This window comes from Monodelphis domestica, chromosome 2 (assembly GCF_027887165.1).
Source record: "Monodelphis domestica isolate mMonDom1 chromosome 2, mMonDom1.pri, whole genome shotgun sequence".
In the NCBI taxonomy this organism is placed as follows: domain Eukaryota; kingdom Metazoa; phylum Chordata; class Mammalia; order Didelphimorphia; family Didelphidae; genus Monodelphis; species Monodelphis domestica.
This window is the reverse complement of record NC_077228.1, coordinates 543,385,102-543,409,963: the sequence shown is the minus strand read 5'-3', so window position 1 is coordinate 543,409,963 and position 24,862 is coordinate 543,385,102. Positions and strand designations below refer to the sequence as shown.

At 64.4% G+C, this 24,862-nt stretch overlaps 2 protein-coding genes across 5 annotated transcripts; both read right to left on the bottom strand.

Annotated features, from left to right (window-relative positions):
• Window positions 1-260: 260 nt before the first annotated feature.
• Window positions 261-13,072, bottom strand: UBE2G2 (ubiquitin conjugating enzyme E2 G2). 3 transcript variants are annotated; one of them, XM_001363653.4, is made up of 6 exons: window positions 12,615-12,820; window positions 8,785-8,820; window positions 8,646-8,691; window positions 2,629-2,747; window positions 1,829-1,969; window positions 261-1,662 (listed from the first exon to the last, which is right to left on the bottom strand). In XM_001363653.4, the coding sequence occupies exons 1-6, from the start codon at window positions 12,655-12,657 to the stop codon at window positions 1,550-1,552; spliced, it is 498 nt and encodes a 165-aa protein (XP_001363690.1). In that variant the 5' UTR covers window positions 12,658-12,820; the 3' UTR covers window positions 261-1,549. The 3 variants fall into 3 exon arrangements, with proteins under 3 accessions (XP_001363690.1, XP_007486190.1, XP_056670567.1); XM_007486128.3 differs by lacking the exons at window positions 261-1,662; window positions 1,829-1,969 and adding an exon at window positions 1,976-2,205 and having other exon boundaries at window positions 12,615-13,043; XM_056814589.1 differs by lacking the exons at window positions 261-1,662; window positions 1,829-1,969 and adding an exon at window positions 2,928-3,175 and having other exon boundaries at window positions 12,615-13,072.
• Window positions 13,073-13,357: 285 nt separating this feature from the next.
• On the bottom strand, window positions 13,358-24,003 carry SUMO3 (small ubiquitin like modifier 3). Of its 2 annotated transcripts, none has more exons than XM_016429750.2 (4): window positions 23,652-24,003; window positions 14,306-14,434; window positions 14,152-14,223; window positions 13,358-14,046 (listed from the first exon to the last, which is right to left on the bottom strand). In XM_016429750.2, the coding sequence occupies exons 1-4, from the start codon at window positions 23,982-23,984 to the stop codon at window positions 13,984-13,986; spliced, it is 597 nt and encodes a 198-aa protein (XP_016285236.2). In that variant the 5' UTR covers window positions 23,985-24,003; the 3' UTR covers window positions 13,358-13,983. The 2 variants fall into 2 exon arrangements, with proteins under 2 accessions (XP_016285236.2, XP_056670565.1); XM_056814587.1 differs by lacking the exon at window positions 23,652-24,003 and adding an exon at window positions 15,961-16,263.
• Window positions 24,004-24,862: the final 859 nt, after the last annotated feature.

Genomic DNA, 24,862 nt, shown 5'->3' with positions numbered 1-24,862 from the left:
CTGCAGTCCCTGCCAGGCCACCTGCTCTTGCTTTTGACACACTCCATCACAGCCGGCGCGCCGTCTCCGGCGGCAGCGTCCTTCTGTCCGTCTCAAGGCCAGGCGCACGTTGTGAGGCGTCTCCAAGCCTCCAGCCGAGGAGCGTGCCCACGGGGGCTCTCGAGTCCTGAACGGTTAGGGTAGAGTGGCCCTTGGTCGGCTGCAGAGGGCCCCCTCCTGGAGGATCGTGCAAGAATAGGAGACACGTGGGCGCCGACACAGAGGGTCAACATCGAACTTTATTCTTAACAAAGCCACCAAATAAGGGGGCTGCATGGGGCTGGGGCCCAAAACAAACACAAACGAACGCCCAAAGTCATCCTGGGATCCCGTCAGCCGCCTCAACCCACCCAGACTGGCCTTCCTCCTCCCTGCTCCTCCGGCCTGGCCTCTGAGCTCTGGGGCCCAGACACTGGCAGCCTCACTGGCGGGCTCTGGTCTAGCCACTTCCCCATCCCCAGCACAGTCTTCCACTCCAAACCCAAGAAACTCCCTCCTGGCAACAAGGGCGCGGGGTCTCCGCAGGAGCCCCCTCAAAGGGGGAGGGGGAGGGAAGGGCCGTCGGCTTCGACGCCGAAGGGAAAACCAAAATAAGGTCAAGGAAATCTCTGTCCGAAGCGCTCAGACACACCCTTTATTTCTCGTATTTCAAAAATAGAAACGGCTCTTGGAATCGGGTCGGCGGCCCCGGGAGCTGCCCCGCAGGCGCCGACCCTGTTATTGCTTGGAAGCTCAGCTCTGAGCCGGGCTGCAGACCTGAAAGTGTCCAGAGAGCCCCACGGGGCAGTCACGCCGGGGCTGGGCGCGCGGAGGCCCCCGGCGGCCCGGGCCGCCTCTGGGCGAGCCTCAGCCCAGCCCCGGCAGCTCCAGGACGGCGCCGTCCCCTGCAGCGGGAACCTGACTCTTCGGGGACAGCCGCCCCGCCGCCGCCAGTCTGTGGCGCAGATTCTCCCGGCGCTTCCTATCTGGCCGCTGCGCCCCACCCGGTGTCGCCCCACAGTGTGAAGAGGGCCAAGAACCTGGACCGGACGGTCATCTACACCGCGAAAGCTCACGCCGCTGGGTGATAAGAAAACATATATTTGTCAAATTGTCAGGACAGAATCTGACGGCAGAATACACGTCCCCCACGTGGCACATGTGTGTAACACGCCAAGTGACTGGGAAGCCACTCTGGCGTCCAGCCCCTCCTGCGGGCTCCCGAGCCTCATCGCGCTGACTCCAAGAGAGCGGGAAGGCCTGGCGTCCCACCAGTCCCAAGAAGGTCAGGGCCCAGGTGGCCGGCTCTTTGTGAGGAATCTGCAGGTGGTCAGGAGGGAGAAGGCTCCGTGAGGAAGCCGCCGGCCGTCCGTCCGTCCATCTACGGAAAGGAGCGCGCAAGGAGGAAGGAGAGGGACGCGGGCTGCTCTGGCTCCTCTGGCTGGGCCCCGGCCCCCAGCCGGCAGTTCTGGGGGGGCCGCAGCCCTGGGACGATGGGGGAGGGGGGAGGGGGAGAGCGGAGAGAGGGGCCCTACAGCCCGAGGGACTTCTGAACAGTCTGCTTGGCGATTCGATAAAACTGTTCTCGGTCATCCCGCCACATTTTGGAAGCGTCGACGTTGGCGCCGCTCTCGTCATTGGGCTCTGCAGGAAAAGGAGAGGACGGCTCAGAGAGCGGGGAGCGGCTCCAGTCCCCCGCCGGGGCCCAAGGCTTGGCCTGCCTCGGCAGTCCGGGGGGCCCTTTCCAAAGCTCTCTCCCCGAGCAGCGGGGGGGGCCTCTGCCCGGCCCCCCCGGGCCCCCCGCGCCTACCTGCCAACATGCTGACGACGGACAGGAGGATCTTCTCGACGCTCTGCACGGGGCTCCAGCGCTCGGCGCTGCTCTCGTAGCCCATGGGGTCGTCTCCGGGCGCGTGCAGGATGGAGATGCAGACCCTGCCGTCGGGGTAAACTGCGGGCGGAGCGCCGCAGGGCCACGTCAGGCCCCAGAGGGCCCGGGCCGTTTCCCCGGCCTGCTCGGCCACCACCTCCCGCCTTCACGCCTTCGTCTACTCTGGGGAGCCCCCGGCTCGGTCCCGGGCACCCCCGAGCACCCCGAGAATGCCGGACGGAAGCAGGGACACGGCCCGAGGGCGAGCACCAGGAACACGCACACGGGCACACTAGCAGGGCTGTCATGGGTGTTCTCTGTGGCCAGGAGAACCAAGAGGCTCATGGGTAGGAAGACGCCCCCCAGGGCCCAGGAGCTCGCCGCTGGCTCCCCCTCCTGGGTGAGCCCCCCAGGCTATAGGGGGCTCTCCGTACCTCCCCCAACGTTCTGGGTGACTTCACTCAGATTCCCATTTCCTGAGGTGCCTTCTCGGGGGCCGGGGGAGACTGAGGGACTTTAGAAAGAAACGACAAGGGTTTCGGGGCGGGGGCCCCCTCTCTCCAGAGAGAAGAAGCGACAATTCTGGCCCAAACCAAGGTTCCAGCCCCAGGGATCAGGGCTTGAAGGGGGACCAGAGCCTGGAGCAAGGGGCCCGGAGTCCCAATGCCACCCAGACCAGACAGAACCCCAATCTAACTCTTCCTGCACCCCCAGGCCCACCCAAACGGCCCATCACTTACTGTTTGGGTGGAACATCTCACAGGTGAACCTCATCTTTGGGGGGCTCAGCGGATAGTCCAGGGGAAAGCTCAGAATGGCAGGAAAAACCCCAAACTCAAAACAGGTGTCTTCTGGGCCCCTGCAGAAGAGGACTGAGCTGAGCCCAGGGACGGCGCTCAGGCACTCGGGGCGTCTCTCCCCAGACCCAACAGTCTCACATCAAGGCTCTGTGGGAACCCTGCTGGGGGGCGCCAGAGGAAAGGAAGCCCCCTCCCCCCATGAGCAGGCTCTCCGCTGGCCTCCAGGCACTGCCACACACCTCGCCACTCCATCCCCTTATGGCCTCTCCCACAGCCTCCCCTGTCCTCCGTTGGGCTGCCACAGCCTTCTTCCTGGAGAGGACGGGTCCAAGGAGTTCCACGCGACCTCAAGGTAAAAGACAACCACCAAAGGCAGACACCAGACCAGACTCTGCCTTCACACAGCCTAGGGCATCCCTCCAACCAAGAAGGAACTTTCCTCTCTCCTCTCCTTTTTGCCCAACAGCAGGCATTCAGAAAGCGCCTACTAAAAGGGTTAAAATATCACATTTCAGCTCACAGGTCATGGTGGCCTCCAGGAAGCCCTCCCTGATCCCCTGAGTTGGTGGGGCTCTCCAAGTTCACCTAATGCTTTCCCACCTCCACCCAACCCCAGGAAAATGTAAAGAACCTGAGGACAAGGCTTCCTATCCTTGCACACAGAAGGTGCTTAATAAATGTTGGTGAGAGCTCACTCAGAGCCAGGCACTGAATCGGACACTTGGGATTACACTATCAAGCAAGCCAGGTGGCTCGTGGATTGGGAACCACAGCTGGAGACGAGAACTCTGAATTCTTTTGTGACACAAGTATGGTGTTGATACCTAAACCAGGAAGGGCTAAAACAGAAAAAGAAAACTATAAGCCCGTCTCCCCAACTGAACACTGATGCAAGGATCATAAACACAATTTTGGCAAGGATCTTACATCATGCCCAGCTGGAGTTTATACTAGGGATGCAGTACAACTACGAGCCCAACGGGCCACGGCATTAACAAAACCAACAAGAACCATTTAATTATCTCCACAGACATAGGAAAAGCTCCCGGCAACATACAACACCCATTCCTCATAAAAACATTTGAGAACACTGGATAAGGAGAACTTCCCTTAAAGTGATAAATGGCAACTACCTAAAACCAGCAGCAAGCATCCTCTGTAACGGGGCTAAGCCTTCCCAGTAAGATCGGGGTGACCCAAGGATGCCCGTTATCACCACTCCTGGTTCATATTGCGCTAGAAATGTTCACTGTGGTCCTAAGAGCAGAAAAAGAAATAGAAGGAATTCAAGGAGGTGATGAGGAAACAAACATCCCTCTTTGCAGATTCGGCATCATAGAGAGAATCAACTAAAACACTTGAGCGAAGTTGCAGGGTAGAAAATAAACCACAGACATCCTCAGCATTTCTCTTTACCACCAACAAAGTACAGCAGAAAGAGACAGAAAGAGAAATTCCGTTCAAAATAGCTGAAGACAATGTAAAATACCAAAGCGGCATTCTGTGGGGAGGGGGACGAGCTCCTGAAGCAAACCCAGGAACTAGATGAACACAATTACACAACACTTGTCACACCAATAAAGTAAACACACGGAAAAACACTCACTGCTCGCGGGTAGGCCGAGCCAATGATTCTGCCTGAATCAACTTTCTCATTCGGTGTCAAAGCACACCAAAGCGAATCACCGAGCTGGAGAAACGACTCCCACAAAATTCAGGACTACGAGGGGAATGAGGAGGACAAGGCCGTGAAGGAAGGCGGCCTCCACAGCAGGTCTCCACGGGAATCGTCCAAGCGGGTCCTCGCTAAGGAACGGAACGGGCTGGGAACGCGGCACCCCGTGGTCAAGGGCCCCAGTCAGAGCCCAAGATGGAGCTCAGAGCAGACGAGGCAGAGCTGGAAACCAAGGGGGCCGGCCAGAGAGCAGCGTGCACGGCCGACCTGACGCAGCCGGGCAGAGGGGCGAAAGGGACCCTTGGGCCACGCTGCACGGAGAAGCTTCGGCCCAAACAAAAGCAACGCAAGCAAGGTTACGAGGAAGACAAAGGCAGGGCAAACGCCTCTGCCAGCGAGGAAGGGTCTCCGACAGATGGCAGGGAACGGCCAACGGCCGAAGCTGTGGGCAGGCGGTTCTCCGACCCGGACATCGAGGGCGCCCCGAATCCCCGCTGCTCAGACGCCCACTCCCACCGCTCCGGGCAGCCTGGGGCGCCTGGCGGCGCGGCTCCAAGGCGAGTCCACAGAGCCTTCTCGGCCAAGGAGGAGTCTGAGTGCAGAGCAAAGGCCGCCACTGGCTTCCTCAGGGGCCTCTCCGCTGGCCAGTTCTTGGGGCTGGGGGCGGCCGGACACGAGGCCGGACGTGGCGACTGAAAGGACTGTCGGCCGTCCCGCTGGGCACGACCCGACCAAGCCTCCGCGCTCTCTCCTGAGGTCTCCGGATGGACGGGGCGTCTCTGGGGCCGGCCGTGGGCCCCCCAAGGACACTCCGGGGATCTAGGAGCCGAGGCCCCTTCCCCTGGCCAGGGCAAGCAGGGAAGCTGCTCCCAAGGAGCCGCGGCAGGCGATCGCCTCGTCTGGGCAGTGGGGGGGGGGGGGGGGGCGCCCATATCATAGCAGGCCTTCGTGTGGGCAAACAGTGGCTTCTTCCCCATCGCCAAGGCCACGGCAGCCCTGCTCTAGCCTGGCTCGCGATCCCCCGCCCGCAGAAATACGTGCCACGTTGCTGGGTCGACGGTGCGGGCCCCGGGAGGCACCTGGCGCCACCAAAGGAGCCCCGGCCAGCCCGCAGCCCCCCGCCTCGCCCCGGGGCCGGCCCCAAGGGCCTGAGGCCTTCCAGACGCATCCACCGGCCACGGACACTGGCCCGAGCGGCCTCAGCCCGCTCCGGACTCCCCATCCGTTCGGGCTCGGCCCTCCCCCCGCGCATCCCCCTGACTCCGCCCAGACCTTCACCCCCGAGAGGACCCTGGAGGAGGAGAAGGTGGAGGGACCCTTAGAGGCCCCCCCACCACCCGGAGGGGAAGCGCCTCACCTGTGGGGTCCTAGCGGGAGCGAGCTCGGGCCGAGCTCCGAGCGAGCTCCTTCAGCCGCCCTCGGGGAGACCAGCACGAAATACACTCGGGGAGGTGGCGGGGAGGGGGGGAGGCTGGGCCCTTAGGAGGGCGGCCCGGAAGGCCTTTCCAGGGATGGCCACAGACGGCCAAAGGCCCCCGCAGGGGCAGGAGAACGTCCGGCCCCCAGAGGCTGGCGCGCAAGCTCCGCCCACGGCTGCCCTCCCAGTGGCTCCTTGGGACAGGAGGCCGGAGGGCCCAGGCGGGCTCCAGGACGGAGGCACCGATCGGCTGCGGGCCGGCCGCAGGGCGGCCACCAAAGGCCTGCGGATGGCCTGGAAGGCGCGTGAAGGACAGGGCGGCGAGGCTCGGCCGCTCCTCCAGACCCCCAAAGGGGAGCCGAGGCCCCCAGAGGTGCTGCACCCGCGGCGCCCTCTGCTGCTGGGCACCCACCATCTGCTGGGCAGTTGGAGCCGCTCGCTCCGCATCCGAGAGGACGGACAGGAAGACGGGGGGGGGGGGGGTTGGGGGGGTTGGGGGGGAGCCCGGTGCTGCGGGGGGGGGGGGGCCCGGTGCCACAGGGGGGGGGGGGGGGCGCGGTGCCGCGGGGGGGGGGAGCCCAGTGCTGCGGGGGGGGGGCCCGGTGCCACGGGGGGGGGGCGGTGCCGCAGGGGGGGGGGAGCCCGGTGCTGCGGGGGGGGGGGGCGGTGCCGCGGGGGGGGGGAGCCCGGTGCCGCCAGGACGGGTAATTCCCAGCTCTAAGTGCGCTGGCAAACGGCTGCTTAATGGGAAAGGACCTGGAAGGGGCCCAAAGCCACAGACTGGGCGGCCCTGAAGAAGGGGAATTCCACGCCCACAACGTGGCCCAGACATCAAGGGCGAAGGACGCTTCGGGCAGGCTTGTGATTACCGGGTTCACGCTGCGCCTTCCTCGGCCCTGTGTCGGGGGGGGGGGGGGGGGGGGCCCTCAGCCACTGCCGAGCAGCAGAACCTCGAGGGAGTCGCTTCCGTGAAAACCCAAGAAAAGGGAGCTCAAACTGTCTCCATCTAAAAGGCGGGGAGGCCCTTCCTGGCTGGGTGCCCCTGGGCGCGTCACTCACCTCGGGCGCCCCGAGGCCAGGGATCTGGGGAAGACCAGGCCGCTCTGCCGTGAGATGAGCCGGGGGGACGGAGGAGCCAGGGCTGGGGCAGGGAAAAGCCTGGGTGACGCCCCCCTTCCCAAACGGGGGGCCACGGAAACGGCGAAACGGCAGAGAAAAAGAGCGGAGCAACGCCCTGAGGGGCCCTGGACGAAGGGGCAAGCTGGGGGGAGCACGGCCTGAGCGGGCAAAGCCTGGCACGGCGGGCACAGGGGGTGAGCTCGGGCACGGGGCAGCCCCCGAAGCCAAGGGCCGACGGACTCGCCACAGGGTCCACTTGGGAGACCGCGAGGTTAAGGGGATGCGCGGGAAGGCGGCCCAGCACCTCACCAAGCCACAACGGGCACGCGGCGGCTGGAACACGCGAAGCTTCGGGACGCGCGCTCGCCAGACAAGCGCGGCGGGACGCCGGGAGGCGCAGGGGCGTCCCAGTCCAGCGCGCGTGGAGTGGGGGAGGGGAGGCGTCGGGCCAGAGAGGACGGAGAACGAGCCTGCAGAAGGTCTCCAGCGAGGCTTCCGACAAAGGCCTCGGAACCGAGCCAAGACGGGGGCGCCCGACCCGCAGCCTGTGGGAAATGCCCTGAGCGCCGCCCAGAGGGCGCCCCTTTAGCCAGCAATGCCTGCGGGCCCTCCTGCCACTCCCAGCCGCTCTTACTGCAACCTAAGGGGTGCCCAAGGTCGTGGCGGATGAGGGGGCGCCCCAGCGGCGCCCCAAGAATGGCGACGCGCTACTGGACGGCCCCTCCCAGGCGCTCCCCCACAGCCACGTGTGGAGCCGGCCGCCCTCTGGGGCGCCCTCGCTGGCCGAGAGAGGAAAAGCTCGGTGAGCGTCACACGGGCCGGGGGTCAAAGGTCGCCCAGGCCGGAAGCCCCCTCCGCTGCCCCTCGGGGTTCTCCTGGCAACACGGCAGCCCTGGGGGAAGCTCTCAGGAGCCCAGCGCACGGCGGAGGAGCCTAGGCAGACAGACGCTTCCTCTGGGCTCGGCTCGGCCACCCCCCGGCGCCCCCGGAACAAAACAGGCTTAGCTTCGGGGCTCGAGGAGGCGCAAAGAAGCGTCCCCTTCCTAGGCCCCGGGCAGGCGGCGCCTCTGAGGCTGGGGGCGTCGGCCCGGACCCCGAGTCCTCTGAGGCCCCACTAGGGCAGCCCTCGAGGCCGGGAAAAGCCTGCCCTGCCGCCCCCCCCCCATGGGAGGGGCTGGAGCTCCATGAGACGGCCAGCCTGGGCCACGGAGAGGGTGGCGCCGGGGAGGCCCAGGGCCCGCAGGGCGCTCGGCCGGGACGGGAGGGTGCAGGGAGGCCGCGCACACTGCGAGGCGACGGGGAGGGACCGAGCAGGCCCGAGCTCGTCCGGGCAAGGAGACGGGCCGCAGGGGAGCTTCGCCGAGCACGGAGCAAGCTGGGGAGGGGGCTGCGGCACACGAGCCGGGGGGAGAGGAGGACGGACGGGGGCCGGCAGCACAAGGTGGCCGCGGGCCGCGGTCGGGGCTCGCTGAGGCCTGCCGGGACAGGCCCGAGGGGGGAGGCTCACCGAGGGAGCCGGGCGAGGGGGAGGGAGCGGGGAGGACGCAGAGAGGGCCACGTCGGGCCGGCCGGCCTCCCTTGGAGCTCACCCGCGGGGCCTGGCGTTTCTGGCCTGCCGCGCGGCGAACCCCCCCTGAAGCCCACAGCCACGTCCCGGGCGTCCGGGCCCGGGCGGCAGCTGCCCCCCGTCGTCCCCCCATCCAGCCGGGAAGCCACTCGGTAAGCCCGGAGGCGCGTCTAACTCACATGATCAAGGCTTCCCATTCAAAAAAGTTCTCTTCGTTCATCGGGCCTGAAAGAAAAGGAGCGACAGACAGCCAGGTTGGAGCGCGCCGAGCCGAGCCAGTCGTCCCTTGTGGGCCCAGCCCGGCGCCCCAGGCCTTACCTGCCACGATCCCCTCCGGCGGGTTCAGCGTCAGCTCTACAAAGGCAAAGGGGAGACACAGTCACCAGCGAGCTGGGGAAAAGGGGCGCCGCGTCCGCCGAGGGCCCGAGGAGGGCGAGGGAGCCAAGGGGCCCCTCGGGCCTGCGGGGAGCACGCGGCGCCCTCGAGAGAAGAGCCTGAGCCGGGGAGGGCTGAAGGGACCGCCCGGAGGGGGGCCTCGCCCGGGGTCCCGGGACGGCAACTCCCTGCCGGCCGCTCCAAGCGGGCCCCCCACAACGGGCTCCACGGGCGCCGCTGCCTTCGTCAGCCCCACTCTAAAGGGAAGGCAGCGGAGGCCGCCTTCCGGCCAGGGACCTCTGGAATCTCCCGGGCACGGCTCGCCTTTGGCCACCAGAGAGGCCTTCCTGCGGGGCGCGGACCCTGGAGTCCAGGTGCCAGAGAAGGCAGCCGCACAGACAAGAACCCGGACGGCCCAGGTTCCAGAACGGGGCAGCAAGAGAAGGCCCAGAGCGCAGAGCCCAGAGCCCGGAGCCCGGAGCCCGGAGCATGGAACGTGGAGCCCGGAGCCCGGAGCCCAGAGCCCAAAGCCCGGAGCCCGGAGCCCGGAGCGTGGAACGTGGAGCCCGGAGCCCGGAGCCCAAAGCCCGGAGCCCAGAGCCCGGAGCCCGGAGCCCAAAGCCCGGAGCCCGGAGCCCAGAGCCCAGAGCCCGGAGCCCGGAGCCCGGAGCGTGGAACGTGGAGCCCGGAGCCCGGAGCCCGGAGCCCAAAGCCCAGAGCCCGGAGCGTGGAGCCCGGAGCCCGGAGCGTGGAACGTGGAGCCCGGAGCCCGGAGCCCCGGCTCTTTCCCAGTCCCGGGAACTGAACGCGAGCTGAGCCTGAGAACAGACAGGGCAAGCACTGCCCCAGGCCCAGCCTGTGCCCATTCTGGACAGCTCCCGGGGCTGGGCTCCTTCCCTTCCCAAGCTGTCCTCTTTCAGCCCCCCCCCCCATTCCCAGCAGGGAGCCTGCACTGGCCCAGAGCTCGAGAGCCGGAATCCGCACTCAGGCCCATAGAGATGCAGAGTGTGCCTGGGAAAGGGAGCGAGGCAGGGAGGCACCACAGCCGGGGGGGGGGGGGGGGGGGGGGGGGGTGGCAGCGGCACAAAGTCCGGCTCCTGGGGTGGGGGATGGGCTGAGGCAGGCACAGGGCCAGGTTGGAGAGAAAGAAGCCAAAGGCCGCCCTGATCCTGGCCGCACCGAGGGCCCCCCGCCGCCCCCTGGCGGCCTCCCTCCTTCCTGCCCTCGAACGCCCCCCTTCACAAAAAGCCTCCCAGCCATGGCAAAGGCCGACTGAGCTCAGTTGGGACCCACAACGGCCCCCTCCCCCCTTCCCGGCAGAGGCCCCGGGGACCCCGAAAGGCCGCCCCCCCAGACCGGGTCAGGGACTCCCAGCTGTTCTCCCGGAGTCCACGCTCTTGGAGCCTCCCCGGGGCGAGATCTGGCCCGCGAGCCAGGCCAGGAGGCTCCTCCAAAGCCAGGGAGGAAGGGCGGCGGCTCGTGCCCTTCGACCCCCTCCCGGGTCTCAGCGGGAAGCTTCTGCGCCCGAGGTGCCATTTCTAGTCTGGGTCGGGGAGTCCCCACGAGGGGGGCCGAGCCGGGAGAAGAGGGGAGGGGCAGGAGGCTCAGGAAGACGGAGGCCCGAAGGCCACACGGCCCACCCTGGCTCTGGCTGGAGTCCCCCTGGGCCTCGGGTGGGCGGTGCCACGCGGGCAAAGGAGGGCAGAAGTCACAGATGCCAGGCGGAATCCCGGAGCCTGGGCTGGAGCCAAGACCGATCCAACAGCACCACCTACCGGCCAGGCACCGAAGAGCCCCGCAGCCCAGCCAACAATGGTCTGGGCAAAGGCCCACTTTGGCCCTGCTTCCCTCCTCGATGGGCCCAGAACAGGCACTCCCGGGGGGGGGGGGGGGGGGGGGGGGGGGGGCTGCCCTCACTGGACGGAATGGACGGAAAACCACCCCCCAGAACCTTCCACCCTCAGGGCTTTCATATGCCACCTGGGTGGGTGACCAACTGGCCAGCCTCCCCCCCCATCTCTCAGCCTTTCCCAGAAGCCCCCGCTGCTCCTCAGGGCTGCCCCCTCCCACAGCAGGAAAAGCGTGCTCCTCCCAACCTCCCTGACTCCCTTCTCCCCATCTGCGCTCCCCGTCTCCCCAGGGGACACTTGGTGTTGGGGCCAGGGGCCACACCGGGGGCCCTCGAGTTAAAGGGCAGCAGTCCTGGGGGGTCCTTCCTCAGGGCTCGCGGGTCCCCCAGCACCAGGGCAGAAGGGAAGGGGCTCCCCAGAACTGGAACACCCCCACCGTCCCCAGGGGACGCTCCGAGACGCCCGCCCTCGGGAGCTCCCCGTGGTCCTTCTGGTCGGCCGGGGCCCTGCTGGGTCCTCGGAGGGCTGCCCAAGGAACAAGAGGCTGCTGGAGGTGGGTTTGGAGAGAGGGAGGCTGCGGCGCGGCTGGAGGGGCTTCCGGCCAGAATTCAGGGTGGGGCAGGACGGCCAGCCGGCGAGAGCAGGGCAGGAACTTCAAGAAGAGGCCGAGCAGCTGTGCCGGGGCTGGAGCCTGTGCCGAGCAGGTGAGGCGGGCGGGAAGGGGCTTCCCAGAGCCAGAGGCTGCACCGCCGGGGACGGCGGCTCCAGCTCTTCCTTTTCCCTACCGAGGACTCCTCTGGGAGCTGCCCCGGCCTTCAGGGCCTCGAGCTGGCCCTCCTGGGACAGGCACCCGGCTACAAGGGTCCTCTGGGCTGGAGGAGGGGTCTGGCTTCCTCATTCCCCTGCCGCCCCCTGCCAGGCTTTGGGGAAAGACGCAAGCCCTCCTGCCCAACCGGGCACCGGCCTTGCTGGGCAGACCAGAGGGCACGCTGCCTGTCCGTGCCCGCCAAGCGAGGCCAGGAGCCAGCAGGGCGCCCGTGATGCCGCCCGATGAAATGCCAGCTCCAGGCTCCTCCCAAGGGCGAGCGGCCCAGAGGGCCCAGCGGGGCAGGCTGGGCTCGGAGCCTGCGGACACACTGGCTCTGGGGGACGAGGGCTGGGGAATGCTTAGGGTGCTGCCCACAGAAACCCGCTTGCCTGGCCCTGGGGGGGTCGGGCACGGGGATGTCAACCAAAGGGACACTTGGCACAGCTGCAGGGAGTGAATGGGGAGAGCGGCAGAGCGGGAACCCCGGGCTGGAAGGCAGGTCCCACAGAGGGGCCAGCCGCCAGCCGCCAGCCGCCAGCCCGGGGGTCTCCTGGATCCAGGGAGCAGGCACTCCACCCGGCTGCCCCAGCCTGGTGTGGGCATCGCTCCCCTGCCCCCTCCCCGAGGCCCAGCTCCGGACCCCATTGTGACTTGGGGTACAGGCCGGGTGGGAAGGGGGGCCGCTGAGACTAAAGCAGAGGCTCCCCAAGGACACAGCCCGTGAGCCCTTCGCTAAGGGACCCCGGGCAGAGCGCAGGACTGGCGGGGGGCACCTCGGTCGGGCCCCCGCTGCGCTGCTCCCACGGCCCTCTGAAGTAGGGGGGGTCTCATCTATCCGTCCCCCAGCCGGGAAGGGAGAGGGCCGGCCCAAGGCTCCGCCCTTCGCTGCCCCCCCTCAAAGTGAGCCCAGGGACAGCCGGTGGCCATCTCCCCGTCAAGGCTTCCTCATTTGAAGAAAAGGGCAAAGTAGACCCTGAGAGACCGCGAGGCAGATGTAGACGCGTCCTCGGCCCCTCTGCCGCAGAACCTCTTCAAAGCTGTACAAGTGGCGTGGCGTGACCGCTCGCGCAGGCGCACTGTCCCCGGTCCCCATTTCCCGGCCCTGCTGCACTCACGCTTGTACTCGGCCATGAGCCGCTTTAGCGCTGTTCCCGCCATCCTGGCACCACCACCGCCGCCGCCGCCGCCTCCTTCAACAACGCCGCCGCCGCCGCTGCCGGCCCCGCCGGCCCCGCCGCCCGCTGACCACTTCCGGGTGGACGCGTTCCCTGACCGAGCTCTTCCGGATTTGCGTCATTGCGTCATGCCGACGCGGGCAGTACCTCCTCGGGCGCATGCGCAGCACCTCAGCGGAGCCGGAAGGAAGCGATGGCCATGGGGAAGAGAGGCGGAGCCTGGCAGGCCTCTTATCGTGCTCATGTCCAAGCAAATCAATGATTCACTAAGCCCCCCGAGCTTTACATCTGTATTGCGGCTTTTGTCTTGTCCCAAATCCACAATAGTCTCGCAGTTGTAAAACTGCATGAGTCCATTAAGTAAAGCCAGTCCAGCCCAAGTGACAAGGGAGTTCTCAGGGGCTCCGGCGGCCGCGTCACCAGGAGGGGCGGAGCCCGGCAGGCAGGACTGGGCGGGGCGCCAGCGACTGCTGTCACCAGGGCTACGGCCCAGAGACGCCCTGTGGGGCTCCCTTCGAGCGCCCGCAGCCCACAGTACGGAGAGGGAATGGGCTTAGTGGCCACGTGGCACGAGGTCTACAGCAGTGGGCCCCAGGGCTCTGCGCATGTCCGTGGGGCCCCCAATGGCCGGTGGACTTGCGGCTCTTATTCAGGGGCGGCGCAGCTAGACACAAGCCAAGAGCCAGAGTACCAAACTAGATTTACTGTGTACAGTAGTAAAGGACGACGAGGACGTACAAATGAGGGCTCCCACCCCAGCCCACAGACACTGAAACGCCACAGGAACGGGTCGGCCTCCTCGGCAGGCAGGCTCACGCAAGCGGGGGCGCCTCGGGATCGAGAAGGGCCCAGGAGGCCGCTTCCCCGCACGGCGGGCCCATCTTGGTCCCACAGACGGGCGGGAGGGGGCGGGGGCGGGGCGGGGGCCACCTGCGGGGAGTCCCTGGTCCTGGGGCTCCGGAGAGGGAGGGAGTCTCCCGCCCCGCGGCGGATCAGCGCACACAATCCTGATTAAGCTGACAGGGCCCCGCCCCCTGCTGGCGGGAACTGGACTGGAGTATTTACATGATTAGACGAGGCAGTCGGGGAGCAGCACAGGCGGGGCGGGGCGGGGCAGGCGGGGCGGGGCGGGGCAGGCGGGGCGGGGCGGGGCAGGCGGGGCGGGGCCAGAAGGAGGAGGTGCGAGGACAGACAAGCAGGAGCTTTTACTTCGACAAAGAGAACATTCCACACGGGCCCAAAGCCGGGGGCCGCCGGGGGAGTCAGAGAGGAGAGGCCGGGCCGGGGGCTGGGGGAGGGGCGGCCCCGCCTAACACGCGCCCCCGGTCTGCTGCTGGAACACGTCGATGGTGTCTTCGTCCTCCATCTCCAGCTGCCCGGGCCGGCCGCAGCGCGGGGAGAGAAGAGACAGCCGGTTGGTCAGTGGCCCCACAAGCGGCCTCCCCCTTCCGGGGCCCTTGGGCCTCGGGGCGCCTACCTGTGCGGGGGTGTCGGTCTCGTTGATCGGCTGTCCATCGAACCGGAAGCGGATCTGTCTCATGGACAAGCCCTGCGGGCGCAAAGCGGCCGGTGAGGGGCGGCGCGGGTCGCCCCTTGCCCCGCCCCCGCGCCCCGCCCGCCCGCCCGCGCACCTGCCGCTCGCAGTAGGCCTTCATGAGCTTGTTGAGCGGCGTGTGCCGCTTGATCTTGAACTGCACCACCGAGCCGTCCTGGCCCGCCACCTTCAGGTTGATGTGGTCATTCTCCGTCTTCACTCCTTCCTGCACCAAAGCACAGAAGGCCTCCGTCCGGCCCTCCCCACGCCCACGCCCAGCCACCGGCCCGCGGGCTTCCCCCATCCCAGAGGGAGGGGCTCTGCACGGCTTCAAATCTCTCGGGTGCCCTGGACCAGCCCGAAGTGGGGCGCCTCACCTCGCCCAGGCCCCCCCCAGGGGTACCCAAGGGCTGAAAGGAGGTTCATCCCCCACCTTGGCACCCCGGGCGCTCTGCCATCTGGGGGAGGCAGGAGGTCCTGGCCTCAGACCCAGCCTAGCTGGGTGACCCTGGACAAGTCACTTACCTGGCCTGACCGCCAGAGGAGAGGGCCCCAGAGCTCGGGGGCATGAAGAGGGCCCCGGCCCCCCCAGGAGTCCCCCTGACTCCACCCCCCACAGCCCTGAGACGGAAGGCAAAGCAGAGGGAGAAATGCCAAGGGAGGGGCTCGGCGGAGCCCAGCTGTGCCACAGGGATGGCCGGTCCCCACTGCTGGGGGGCAGGAATGGAAGCCAGGTCCTCCCACCCTGCGGCCACCAGCAATGGAGCCCCAGAAGGGCCCATCTGGCAGGAGCTCAGCCACAGGGGAAGGACCAAGCGGCCTCGAGGCCCAGCACGGCCAAGGGACCAGCTCTGGCCTCCGGGTCTTCACGTCTGCAAAATGGGTGCAAGTCCCAGGCCCGTCCCCGACCGAGCATCCTCGAGGCACAAAGACCAGCCGGAGGCCACAGGGCCGCTGGCCGAGAAGGGTGCCACGAGGTACAGCTGGGGGCGTCCAGGACAAAGCCGCGAGGCTCGGGGGGGGGGGGGGGGGGCTGGGGGCCCCCCGGCCACCCGCCACCCCTGGGGGGCTGAGGAAATGCAAACAAAGCGCTGGCAGCGGGCACCGGGCGTCAGCCCCCCCCCCCCCCCCCCCCCCCCCCCCGCTCCCTGAGGTCAAGCAGCCCGGCGGCCCCTTCCGGGCCACGAGGGCAGCGGCGGGCACCCATAAGCCTCAAAGACCCCTGCCCAGACAGGGCCGGCCTCCCTCCCACAAAGCCCCGTCTACACTGGCCCAGCCAGCCCGGGGCTGGACCCTGCCCCAAAGCCCATCCCCTGGAGGGATGCCAGCAGGAGGTGGCGGCGCTGCCCCCACCCCGAGGGGAGCCTCCAGGGGGCTCCAGGCTCCCAGGCACAGAGAGGGGGAGGAGGAAAAGCCGAGAGGGCAGGGAAGGACCCGAGAGGGAGGGGCAGGAGGAAGGAGACGGAGGATGGAGGGGGAGGGGCGGGCGAGGGGGAGGGGAGGGATGACAGGGAAGGAGGAGGGGGAGGGAGGAAGGATGAGGAGAGGGATGATAGAGGACGGGGGAGCGATGCTGACAGGGAGGGGCATGGGGGCCAGGAGGAGGGGCCGGGCGGGAAGGGGGGGGCACTGCAGGCTGCGGGCTGGCAGAGGCGGAGGCGGGCTGCGGCTGAGGGCAGGCCTCAGGCCCAGGGCCTCCTCCCCGCCATGCCCGGCCCGCAGAGGGTCCCCCGCGCCCATCCCCCCTCGCACCTTGGGCTTCTCCTCAGACATGGCTCGCTGGGGGCCGGGGGTCTCACTCCCTCTCTCACTCGCTAGCTCGGGTCCGGGGCTGCTCGGCCGCGCTCTCTTGCTCTCTGCGCTCCCGCCGCCACTCGGGGACGCGCTTCCCCCCCGCGAATTCCGTACCCCCCATTGGCCGAAGGCGACATCACGTGGCATGGCGCGCTCCCGATGCGCGCGCCCGCCCCGCCACTGCCCCTCGGGCGCGCGCCTCCTGCCCCGGGGCCGCGAGGCCGTTGGAGGGAGATGCGTCACTGCGGGTCACGTGGTCGGGCCCCTCCCCTCCCTCCCCCCTCCCGGAGGTGTCTGTGCGCGCGCCCGTGCGGCCCCCCGCGCCCCGCCTCCTCTCCCCACGTGACCTGACGGAGGCGAGGCCGCAGCTGTCCGTCTGGCCGTGGGGCACTCAGTGCGCAGGCGCACAAGCAGCCCTCCATCCCGAACTGATACAAAGTACCAAGGAGGCCCGGTGGGGGGAGGGGGTCAGGCTAGTTTGCCCCTCCCCCATCCTGGGGCCTCCCTGGCCCCTGGGAACCAAAATCCCTGGGCCAGGCCTTTCTGGACACAGAATGTTCTAGAGCGCCACAGGGCCGGGCCAGAGCTTGGGCAGCTGGGCCTGGCCAGAGAGTCGTGAGAGACACGCAGCCCTTCCCGGCCCCTTGGGACCGGGACCCTCCCTTGGGAGGCCCCGCCCCATGAGCGTCCTGGGAGCAGGGAGCACCCCCTCCACTGGCCCCACCCCACAGAGGAGAGCCGCCACTTGGGGGGTCCGGATGGAAGGGAATGGGCCGGGATGAGCCACCTGGAAGGCCTCTGGGAGGGGCTCTGGTCTGCCCCCCTCCCAGACTCACCAGAGCCCCATTCAGTGACCCTAGAGAGGAAGGTAAGGCAGCAGCTTCTCCCAGCCCACCTCCTCTAGGGTTCCCTCCCCAGCAAGGGCCCCTGAGGCTGTCCCCCTAGGACAGCTGCCCCCAGGGCCCTCCCTGACCCCAGCCCTGCCCTGCCTTGGTCCCTGGATCACAGGCCAGGGAGGTCAGAGCAGACAATGCCCCATCCCCTCTGGGGTCCCAGCAGCAGGGACCCAGAGCCTCCTGGCAGTTCCCACTGTGCTTGGCACCCTCAATACTGAGGAAGCCCCTTTCTGGACCGGCAAAGGCCTAGGAGCCTTCCCAGGGGTCCCTCCTATCCCTCGGCCTCATGCCTGTGCCCATGGGGAGACCCCTCTCTCAGTCCCGTGGGCAAACAATGACATTCAAGAGGCAGGCCTGGGAGAAATGCACATGTAAACCTCGAGAGGTTATGGGAAAACAGCCAAAACAGCCACAGTCATACATCGTTGGTGGAGCTGTGAAGCCGGCCAGCCACGCCCCAAATCAGTCAATACACAGGGTCAGATCACCACTACTAGTGAATATTGCGAGCTGTAACTATAGGAGAAGGGACTGGAGTGGGCACGGAGGAAAGGAAAGGCTCCCCCTTTGCAGCCGATAGTGGCAGCATGAAATCCGGACACCTCCATTTTGCCCCACCTTTGAGAGTCACAGGTGCCAGGCTCACTGGTTGGAGCTGTTAGGGGCCCCTGGTGTGGGTGGGACTGGCCTTTGGAGGCTCCTCCCATTGTATTGAAGGTCCCTCTCCTGGTCTGACCCTTTAGAGTTGTTGTGGCTGGCTGTTGTGGCTGTTGTGGACCTCTTTGTGGGCTGCTTGCAGTTTGCCTGTGCCCAGTTCTGCAGAGGGCATGGAAGATCCCCCAGTCCTGGCGTCTTCCCAGCGGTGATCCCCCCGGGGGTGGGCCCACCCACCCCTGGAGCTCACTCTCCCTCCCTCATGAAAGGCTCCGTTTTTCCTAGCTCTGTGTTATTTCCGGCAGAGACAATGTCCAAAAAAAAACCACAGGGATCCGCAGCATCTCCCTAGATTTCCACAAAGGCCAGCCACAAGACGCAGAAAGAGAAACTCCACTAAGAGGCCGGCCGGCTAAGAGAAAACCCCTGTGACAGCCTCAGCAATTATAGGCATTATGGGTATGGGTATGGGTATGGGTTAGGGTTATTTAGAGTTAGGGTTAAGGTTAGGGTTATTTAGGGTTAAGGTTAGGGTTAGAGTTAGGTTTAGGGGGTACTTAGGGTTAGGGTTAAGGTTAGGGTTAAGGTTAAGGTTGGGGTTATTTAGGGTTAGGGTTAGAGTTAAGTTTAGGGGGTAGTTAGGGTTAGGGTTTGTAAACCTTAAAATTTCTTAGACTTATAAATGTTGGAAATTTCACCATTGGGAAATTTCATACTTGAAAAATTTCCTATTGATAGTGGGAACTCTATTGGAATGTGAACCCCATTGGCATGGGAGGTTCCTCCTCCTCCCTTCTTAAGACTACTTTAGGACAGAAACCTTTTGCTGAACAATGGAAAGGGCTTTGACCTATGCTAAGCATAGAACAGGAAGTTCTTTGAGTCATGATTGATTTTAGAATTGATACAATAGAGATACTTGGAATGACAGAACCAGGTCTTGGAAACGACAATCTCCACCCTACTCAGTCCTAACAGGATTTAGGAAGGGCTGCAGCATAGATCAAAATTTAATTATTCCAATCTCTACCCTACTCAGGGTAACAGGATTTAGGAAGGGCTGTAGCAAAGGATCAAGATTTAATTATTTGAGAATATGACCTTCAACAGACATGTGCAAAGCCACAGACCTCTGGGCGGTCCTGGGTTAAGCTACAGCCACTATTGGCACAGGGAAGACATGGACAGTGATTGGTAGATGTGAGAACTGAGGGGAGGGAACTTGGATGGTTTCCTAAAAGATAGAGGGGTCTGAGGACTGAAGGTTGGGTGGGAGAGTTTTGGCTCTGAGTGGTTGGAGAGGTGCTCTGAGAAGCTTGCTCTGAAGGAAGCTGGAGGTGGAGGCCCCGGAGACTGTTTCTCCATTTTGGTCACGTGAGTAATAGGGACTGATCTCCTTTCTTTGCCTCAGCTATCTAAGGGCTTGGGCCTTTTGGCCCAGCCTAAACAGAGGGGGTATTTAAGCCCTATTCCCTTCTCTCCCCTTTCTCTCTCTCTCTCTCTCTCTCTCTCTCTCTCTCTCTCTCTCTCTAATTCCTTTCTTCCTCCTGTTTGTAATTAAACTCTATAAAAGGCTGACGGCTGACTTGAGTTTTCATTTAGGAATTACATAGCTGAATTCCTTGGCAACCTTAAATTAATATATATCAGTCTTTTAAAGTGATTTCCTTGTCACAGGTTAGAGTTAGGGTTAGGATTAGGGTTAAGGTTAGGGTTAAGGGTTAAGGTTAGGGTTAGGGTTAAGGTTAGGGTTATTTAGAGTTAGGGTTAAGGTTAGGTTTAAGGGTTAAGGTTAAGGTTAGGATTATTTTGGGTTAGGGTTAAGGTTAGGGTTAGGATTAGAGTTAGGTTTAGGGGGTACTTAGAAGACCAAGCCTAACTGTAACCCTAATCCACTGATAGGCAGCCTTTTGAGCTGGGTATGTCAAAATTTGCCAAAAAAACGAGCATAAACTCAGCTGGTGTGCTACATCAAGAAAAAAACCATAATTTCACGATATTCATAGTTTAAACAACAAAACTGTATAATTGTAATATATAACTATTGAACAAACCACAAACGAATCATTTCACTTACCTGCCCAGTGACTTCTTTGTCCATCGGTCAGTAGGTTTCTTTTGTCTTGATATTATTTAACTTGTATGGGGTGCCATGAACTACGACAAGGGAGGGGGAGGGGGAATTCTTTAACTAACCTGCTTATCGGTGACTTTTTTGTTGCTGAATTTCATTGGCTAAATCTTCAATTGAAGGTTGGTATTTTGTATACTTCAAGCCCAAGCAAGCACTACTAACTTCATCTGTCAATCTGTTTCTTTTGTTGGTTTTGATATTATTTAATGCTGAGAATAAGGTCTCACAAAAGTATGTAGAGGGAAAAATTGTGAGTAAAGCCATTGCTATATTTTTCAGGGTGCTAAAAATGTCTGGTAATCACTTCCAGGCACTCTTCTGTTGCGCGTGGGCTGGAGCCGTGCCCTGCCCTGTCCTGCCCCCTGAGAGCAGAGGCTGTAGCCTGCCAACCTCCCTGCCGTGCTCCTTCCGAGAGCACTCCTCTTTCCTGCCCCTGCAGAAGCCCCACACATCCCAGTCGCCCACTGCTTGACCCCTCCCCCACGACCAACACATAGATCAGCCCTCCAGGCCGGACCGGGGCATGGACTTGGCTGTGGGCACAGGGCCCTGGGCAGCCCAGCCCTGAGGCATGCTCAGCCCACATGTGGCTGTGAGTCATCGAAAATGGCTACATGTGTCAGTGCTGACACGTGTGTCATAGGTTTGCCATCATGGCCCTAACTCAATGGATAAATGAGCAAAGAACGTGAATAGGCAGTTCTAGATGAAGAAATCAAAGCCATGAATAATCATATGAAAAAAGGTTCTAAATCATTGTAGGTTAGAGAAATCCAAATTCAAACAACTCTGAGGTGCCACCCCACACTTATCAGCTTGGCCAATATGATAGTCAAGGAAAGTGATAAAAGTTGGAGACGTGACAAGATTGGGGCACCAATGCATTGTTGGTGGCATTGAGCATGGATCCAACCATTCTGGATGGCAATTTGGAGTTATGCCCGAAGGACTTTAAATGAGTGCCTGCCCTCTGATGCGGTCCTGCCAAGACTGGGCACGTATCCCAAAGAGAATAAAAGAGGGGAAAGGGCCTACTTGGGCAACAATATTTCTACACAACAGTTCTTTTTATAATGGCAAAGAATTGGAAACAATGGGAAAGTCCATCGTTTGGGGATTGTGTACATGATGGTTCTGGAATGCTGTCGTGCCCGAAGAAATAAGCAAGATGATCTCAGACAGAGCTGGAAAGTGCTGCAGGAACAGCAATATTGTACGACGATCACCTGTGAAGACTTGGCTCCTCTCAGCAATGACCTGGAACAAGCAGGAAGGGCTCTCCCCATCCAGGGATCGTCAGCCCCCTGAGGGTTTAACTGGGGGTTGGGTTCTGCAAGAGTCCCGCTCTCACAGCGACCCACAGGGAAGTGCATTTGGCATGACAATAACGATAAAATACAATATGAAAACAGCCCCCAACGTAGACTTGGGAGGCAACACTGCCCAAGGAAGGCTGACAGCTGAATGGCAATATTCCAGCAATGCCTGGCCCAGGGATCGGTCATTTGGGAGGACCATGGCCCAAGCTGTGTGATGAGTTCTTCCCCTTTCGGCCTGGAGGAGCCAGAAAGTGCGCCCAGACTATTGCGAGGCTGTTACCAAGCTTACATGTCCAGGACAAATGGAGCCTTTGGTGTTAAGTCCACACAGATGAGAGCCCCAAAGAGATTTGGATTTGTCACTGTGCCCCCTCATCCCCGAGTCTCTGGGCTCATCCTTGTCCTTCCTCATCCCTCCACACTCACTCTGCACGTGAGGGAGAGCAGGGCCTCCTCGGTTTGGGGAGTCCCAGCTGTTGTCATTGTACCACCGTAGTGGCCCTTTCCTGAAAACTATGGTGGCTGATAATTAGTGAGGGAAGCACACTAATGGGGGCTTCTGAGCCGCAGGCCCTCCGAGGGCCTCCTAGAACGTGGCAGGAGAGCTCGGTGACCCCAAGCCCAGAGCCTGCCCTCCCAGCTCCTGCTCCATTCATGGCCTGCCAGGCTGGTCACCCAGATCCCTCTCCTGCCACTCCGATCCAGGCCGACTCTTTCTTGGCTGGCTGGCACTGGCCTCCCGTGACCCAGGCGGGGGAAGCGGATCCAGAGGGAGGCGGGCCAGGCCCAGGTCAGCATCTTGTCTCCCCAAGTGTCCTTGGCCTTGGGGCCCAGCCCCCCAGAGCCAGGAGAGGGTGGGCAAAGGGAGCTCGGCCCTGACCCACTTCCTAGAGAGACGGGCTCAGCAATGGTCTCCACGCGCATGGCGCCAGGCCTTTGCTATTGATTTGTCCTTGTTCGGCCTTCCCGGAATTAGCTTGTTTTCTAGAGCGATTGTGTCCCTGTGCCAGCCGCCGAGGGAGGTGAGGGCGCCCCCGCCAGGGGTCTCCCTCTGAGGGGGAGGAGCGCCTAGCAGCCCCCCTTCTCTGAGGACAAGCCCGAGCCTCTCCGTCTGGCCTCAGGCGGCCCAGGCTCCAGCCCAAGCATCCCGCTGGCTGGGCCCTGGGTCCGGGCCCCAACCCCAGTGGTGCTTACTGGCTCTCTCCAGCTCTGGCCGTGTATCTCTGCCTCGCTTCGGACCCCTTCCCGGGGCCAGCTGGACCCCCCTGCTGCGCCCCTCAGGCCGTGCCCCGCTCTCTGCTCTGCCCAGTTTCTTGGGGGCGACGGCGCTGGCACCAGCTTTGGCCACTTCTCTGAGTTACCAGCCAATGGCCACACTTGCTGTTTCTGAGCCTTCCTTCTTGCTGTCCCGTTGGGCCTTCGCAAAGTGGGCCTCCTGGTGGCCCTGGGAAGGCGCAGACCGGCCGGGCGGCCTCGGGCTCACCACCAGTGCCCAGTCTGGTTGGGGCCATCTTCCCGGGGCCCTTCTTTCCCTCCCAGCCACCTCTGTGGCTTGCCAGGGCCCATCCTGTCTCCAGGCTCTCCCTTCTCCACTCCATCCCTGCTCTGTGCCGCGCAATGCCCGAGGTGCCCCGAGGCTGGCCGTGGCTCTAAGCTGGAATGCCCACTCCTCAGCACACCCCTCTGGGCAACGTTGCCAGGCTCTGGGCCTCCTCACATCTCCCATCGCCGTGCCTTTGCACAGGCTGGGTCTCGGGTGGGTGGCAGGCGCTCCTTCCTCCCCTCGGTCTCGAAGAACACGCTCGGAGGGCTGCTTCCTGGCCGTACAGAGCGGGTTCTCCCTCCCTGGAAGCTTATTCCAAGTCGCTGAGAATCTCTTGGTTGCTTTCCGGGCTGCACACGGAGCCTGCTTCCCTGATCTCAGCGACCCCAAGCCTGGAGCGCCAGGACAGAAGCCCGGAAGAGCTGGCACGGCGGCTTCCTCCTCGCCCTTCTGCGACCGCTCGGAGGCTCGGGGGCCTGCAGGGGGGCCGTCTGGCCTCCCCCCCAGCTGGCTGAGTCGGCCCGCTGCCGGCCCTCCCCGCTCTGCTCTGCTGCACGGGACTGGCCGAGAAAGGGAGGGCAACGTCCGGGAGGCCTGGCCTTTCCCAGGGTGGGCTGGAGGACCTGGAGGGCTGGGGCCGGGGCCCTGGGCTGCAGCCCCTGCCCTTCAGGAGCTCCCACCCAGGGGCCGCCAGAAACGGAGGAGGAGTGGGGCTCTGGCAGAGAAGCAGAGGCAAAGGCCAGGAGGCTGGAAAGTCCGGCTTCTGGCCTCCCTAAGGGAAGGCTTGGGGAAGGGGCCCCCTTCACGGGGGAGCCGCTCACTGCTCTCCCCTCAGCACGAGGATCCCGGAGGCCGTCTGGCCCAGGCCTTCCCCTTTAGAGCTGAGGAAACCGAGGGCCCTAAGCAGGAGCCGCAGCCCAGGAAGCCGGCTGGCCGGGAGGCGCCATTGGAAGCCGGGCCCTGGGCTTCGCTGCCCCCCCCCCCCCCGCCCCCAGGGAACCTTCCTTCGGCCCAGACCCCCACAGGGGACGCCCCCACAAGGAAGGGCGGCTCCGAGGCCTCTGGCTGGGAGGCCCCTCCCCCATCAGCGCCCCCCCACCCACCTGAGCCTCGGCTGCCGGAGCGTGGAGGGGTGTCAGGGGCCGGACGGAAGGAGCCCAGCAGCGGCCCCTCGGCGGAGCCGGAGCGATGCGCCACCGGGGAGAGGCAGGCTGGGGGGATCGACCCTTCCCTGGAATGGCCTGCCCGCTGCGTGCACGGAGTGCCCGGAGGACCATCCGACCTGTCCGAAGTGGGGGTGGAGAAGCCTGGCGGGGGCTCCCATCGGCTGCCCTCAGCCCGCCACCCAAGGGCGGCGGGCGCTGCCGGGCTCCCCAGTGGCCGGGACCTTCCTCAGAAAACGGGGGGAGGGGCCGCCGCCGCACTGCGTCCACCATCTTGGGGCCGCCGCCGCACTGCGTCCACCATCTTGGGGCCGCCGCCGCACTGCGTCCACCATCTTGGGGCCAGAGGGCTCCAATAGCATTGGATGGCCAAGAACCATGGTGGGCGTGTTTCCCGCCCCTCCTCACCCTTCCTTTTCTTCTTCTCCCTCCTCCTCCCTCCCTCTGTCTCCCCCTCCCCCTCCCGGGCTCCCCCTCCCTCTCTGTGTCTCCCCCACACCCCGTCTCCCTCCCTCCCGGAGAGCGGCTCCCCCAGCCTGGCGTCCGGAAGGCTTTTCCTGGCTGGCTCCAAGGCCCGCTCTGGGGTGGAGCCAGCGTGGCGGAGGAAGGCGCGGATGTGCCGGACTCTCCCGAGGTGCCCCTCGAAGTGAATTCTGGGGCAGCGTGAAGGTCTGTTTCTCCAGGGGGAGAGCCGAAGGTCTCGGACCCCGCCGGAGCGGCTTCCGTGCCCCCTCCGTCCCTCTGGCGCCGCCTCCCCCACCCGGCAGAAAAGGGAAGTGACGCCTGTGGGGCCACCAAGGCGCCTGCCCAGTGCGGTCGGGGGGGGGGGGGGGGGGGCAATCTGGAAGCCTGAGCCTGGGCGCCGCCGCATGGGGGGGCGGGACGCGGGGGCCTGCGTGAAGGGCGCAGCACGAGGACGGGGGACAGGGAAGAGGCTCCCAAGGGTGCCGCCGCCCCCCAAATGGCTTCCCTTTTCCGGGGTTTTCTCTTTTTTCTCATCACGTGACTAATTGGGAGCCGCCTGACCAGTTGGGCTCCTTTAAGGGATGTAAAATGAAAACGCCCCGAATCGTCTGTTCCTGCACCTTCCGGAAGGCCTCTGGCGCCCCACCCCCTGCGGAAGCCCCCGAGAACTTGGGGCCGCTCCTCCT

What these genes read in the sequence shown, in the direction of transcription:
- UBE2G2 (XM_001363653.4), bottom strand. Translation starts at nt 12,657, where the DNA reads ATGGCGGGAACAGCGCTAAAGCGGCTCATGGCCGAGTACAAGC. An exon ending in GAATGGGAAGCCTTGATCAT is followed by an intron (nt 2,748 to 8,645) that starts GTGAGTTAGACG and finishes CCTCTTCTGCAG; the next exon opens with GGGCCCAGAAGACACCTGTT. An exon ending in CGTCGTCAGCATGTTGGCAG is followed by an intron (nt 1,663 to 1,828) that starts GTAGGCGCGGGG and finishes CTTTTCCTGCAG; the next exon opens with AGCCCAATGACGAGAGCGGC.
- SUMO3 (XM_016429750.2), bottom strand. Translation starts at nt 23,984, where the DNA reads ATGGTGGACGCAGTGCGGCGGCGGCCCCTCCCCCCGTTTTCTGAGGAA. An exon ending in CTCCGGCAGCCGAGGCTCAG is followed by an intron (nt 14,435 to 23,651) that starts GTGGGTGGGGGG and finishes GCTTTGGTGCAG; the next exon opens with GAAGGAGTGAAGACGGAGAA. An exon ending in AGGCCTACTGCGAGCGGCAG is followed by an intron (nt 14,224 to 14,305) that starts GTGCGCGGGCGG and finishes TTGCGCCCGCAG; the next exon opens with GGCTTGTCCATGAGACAGAT.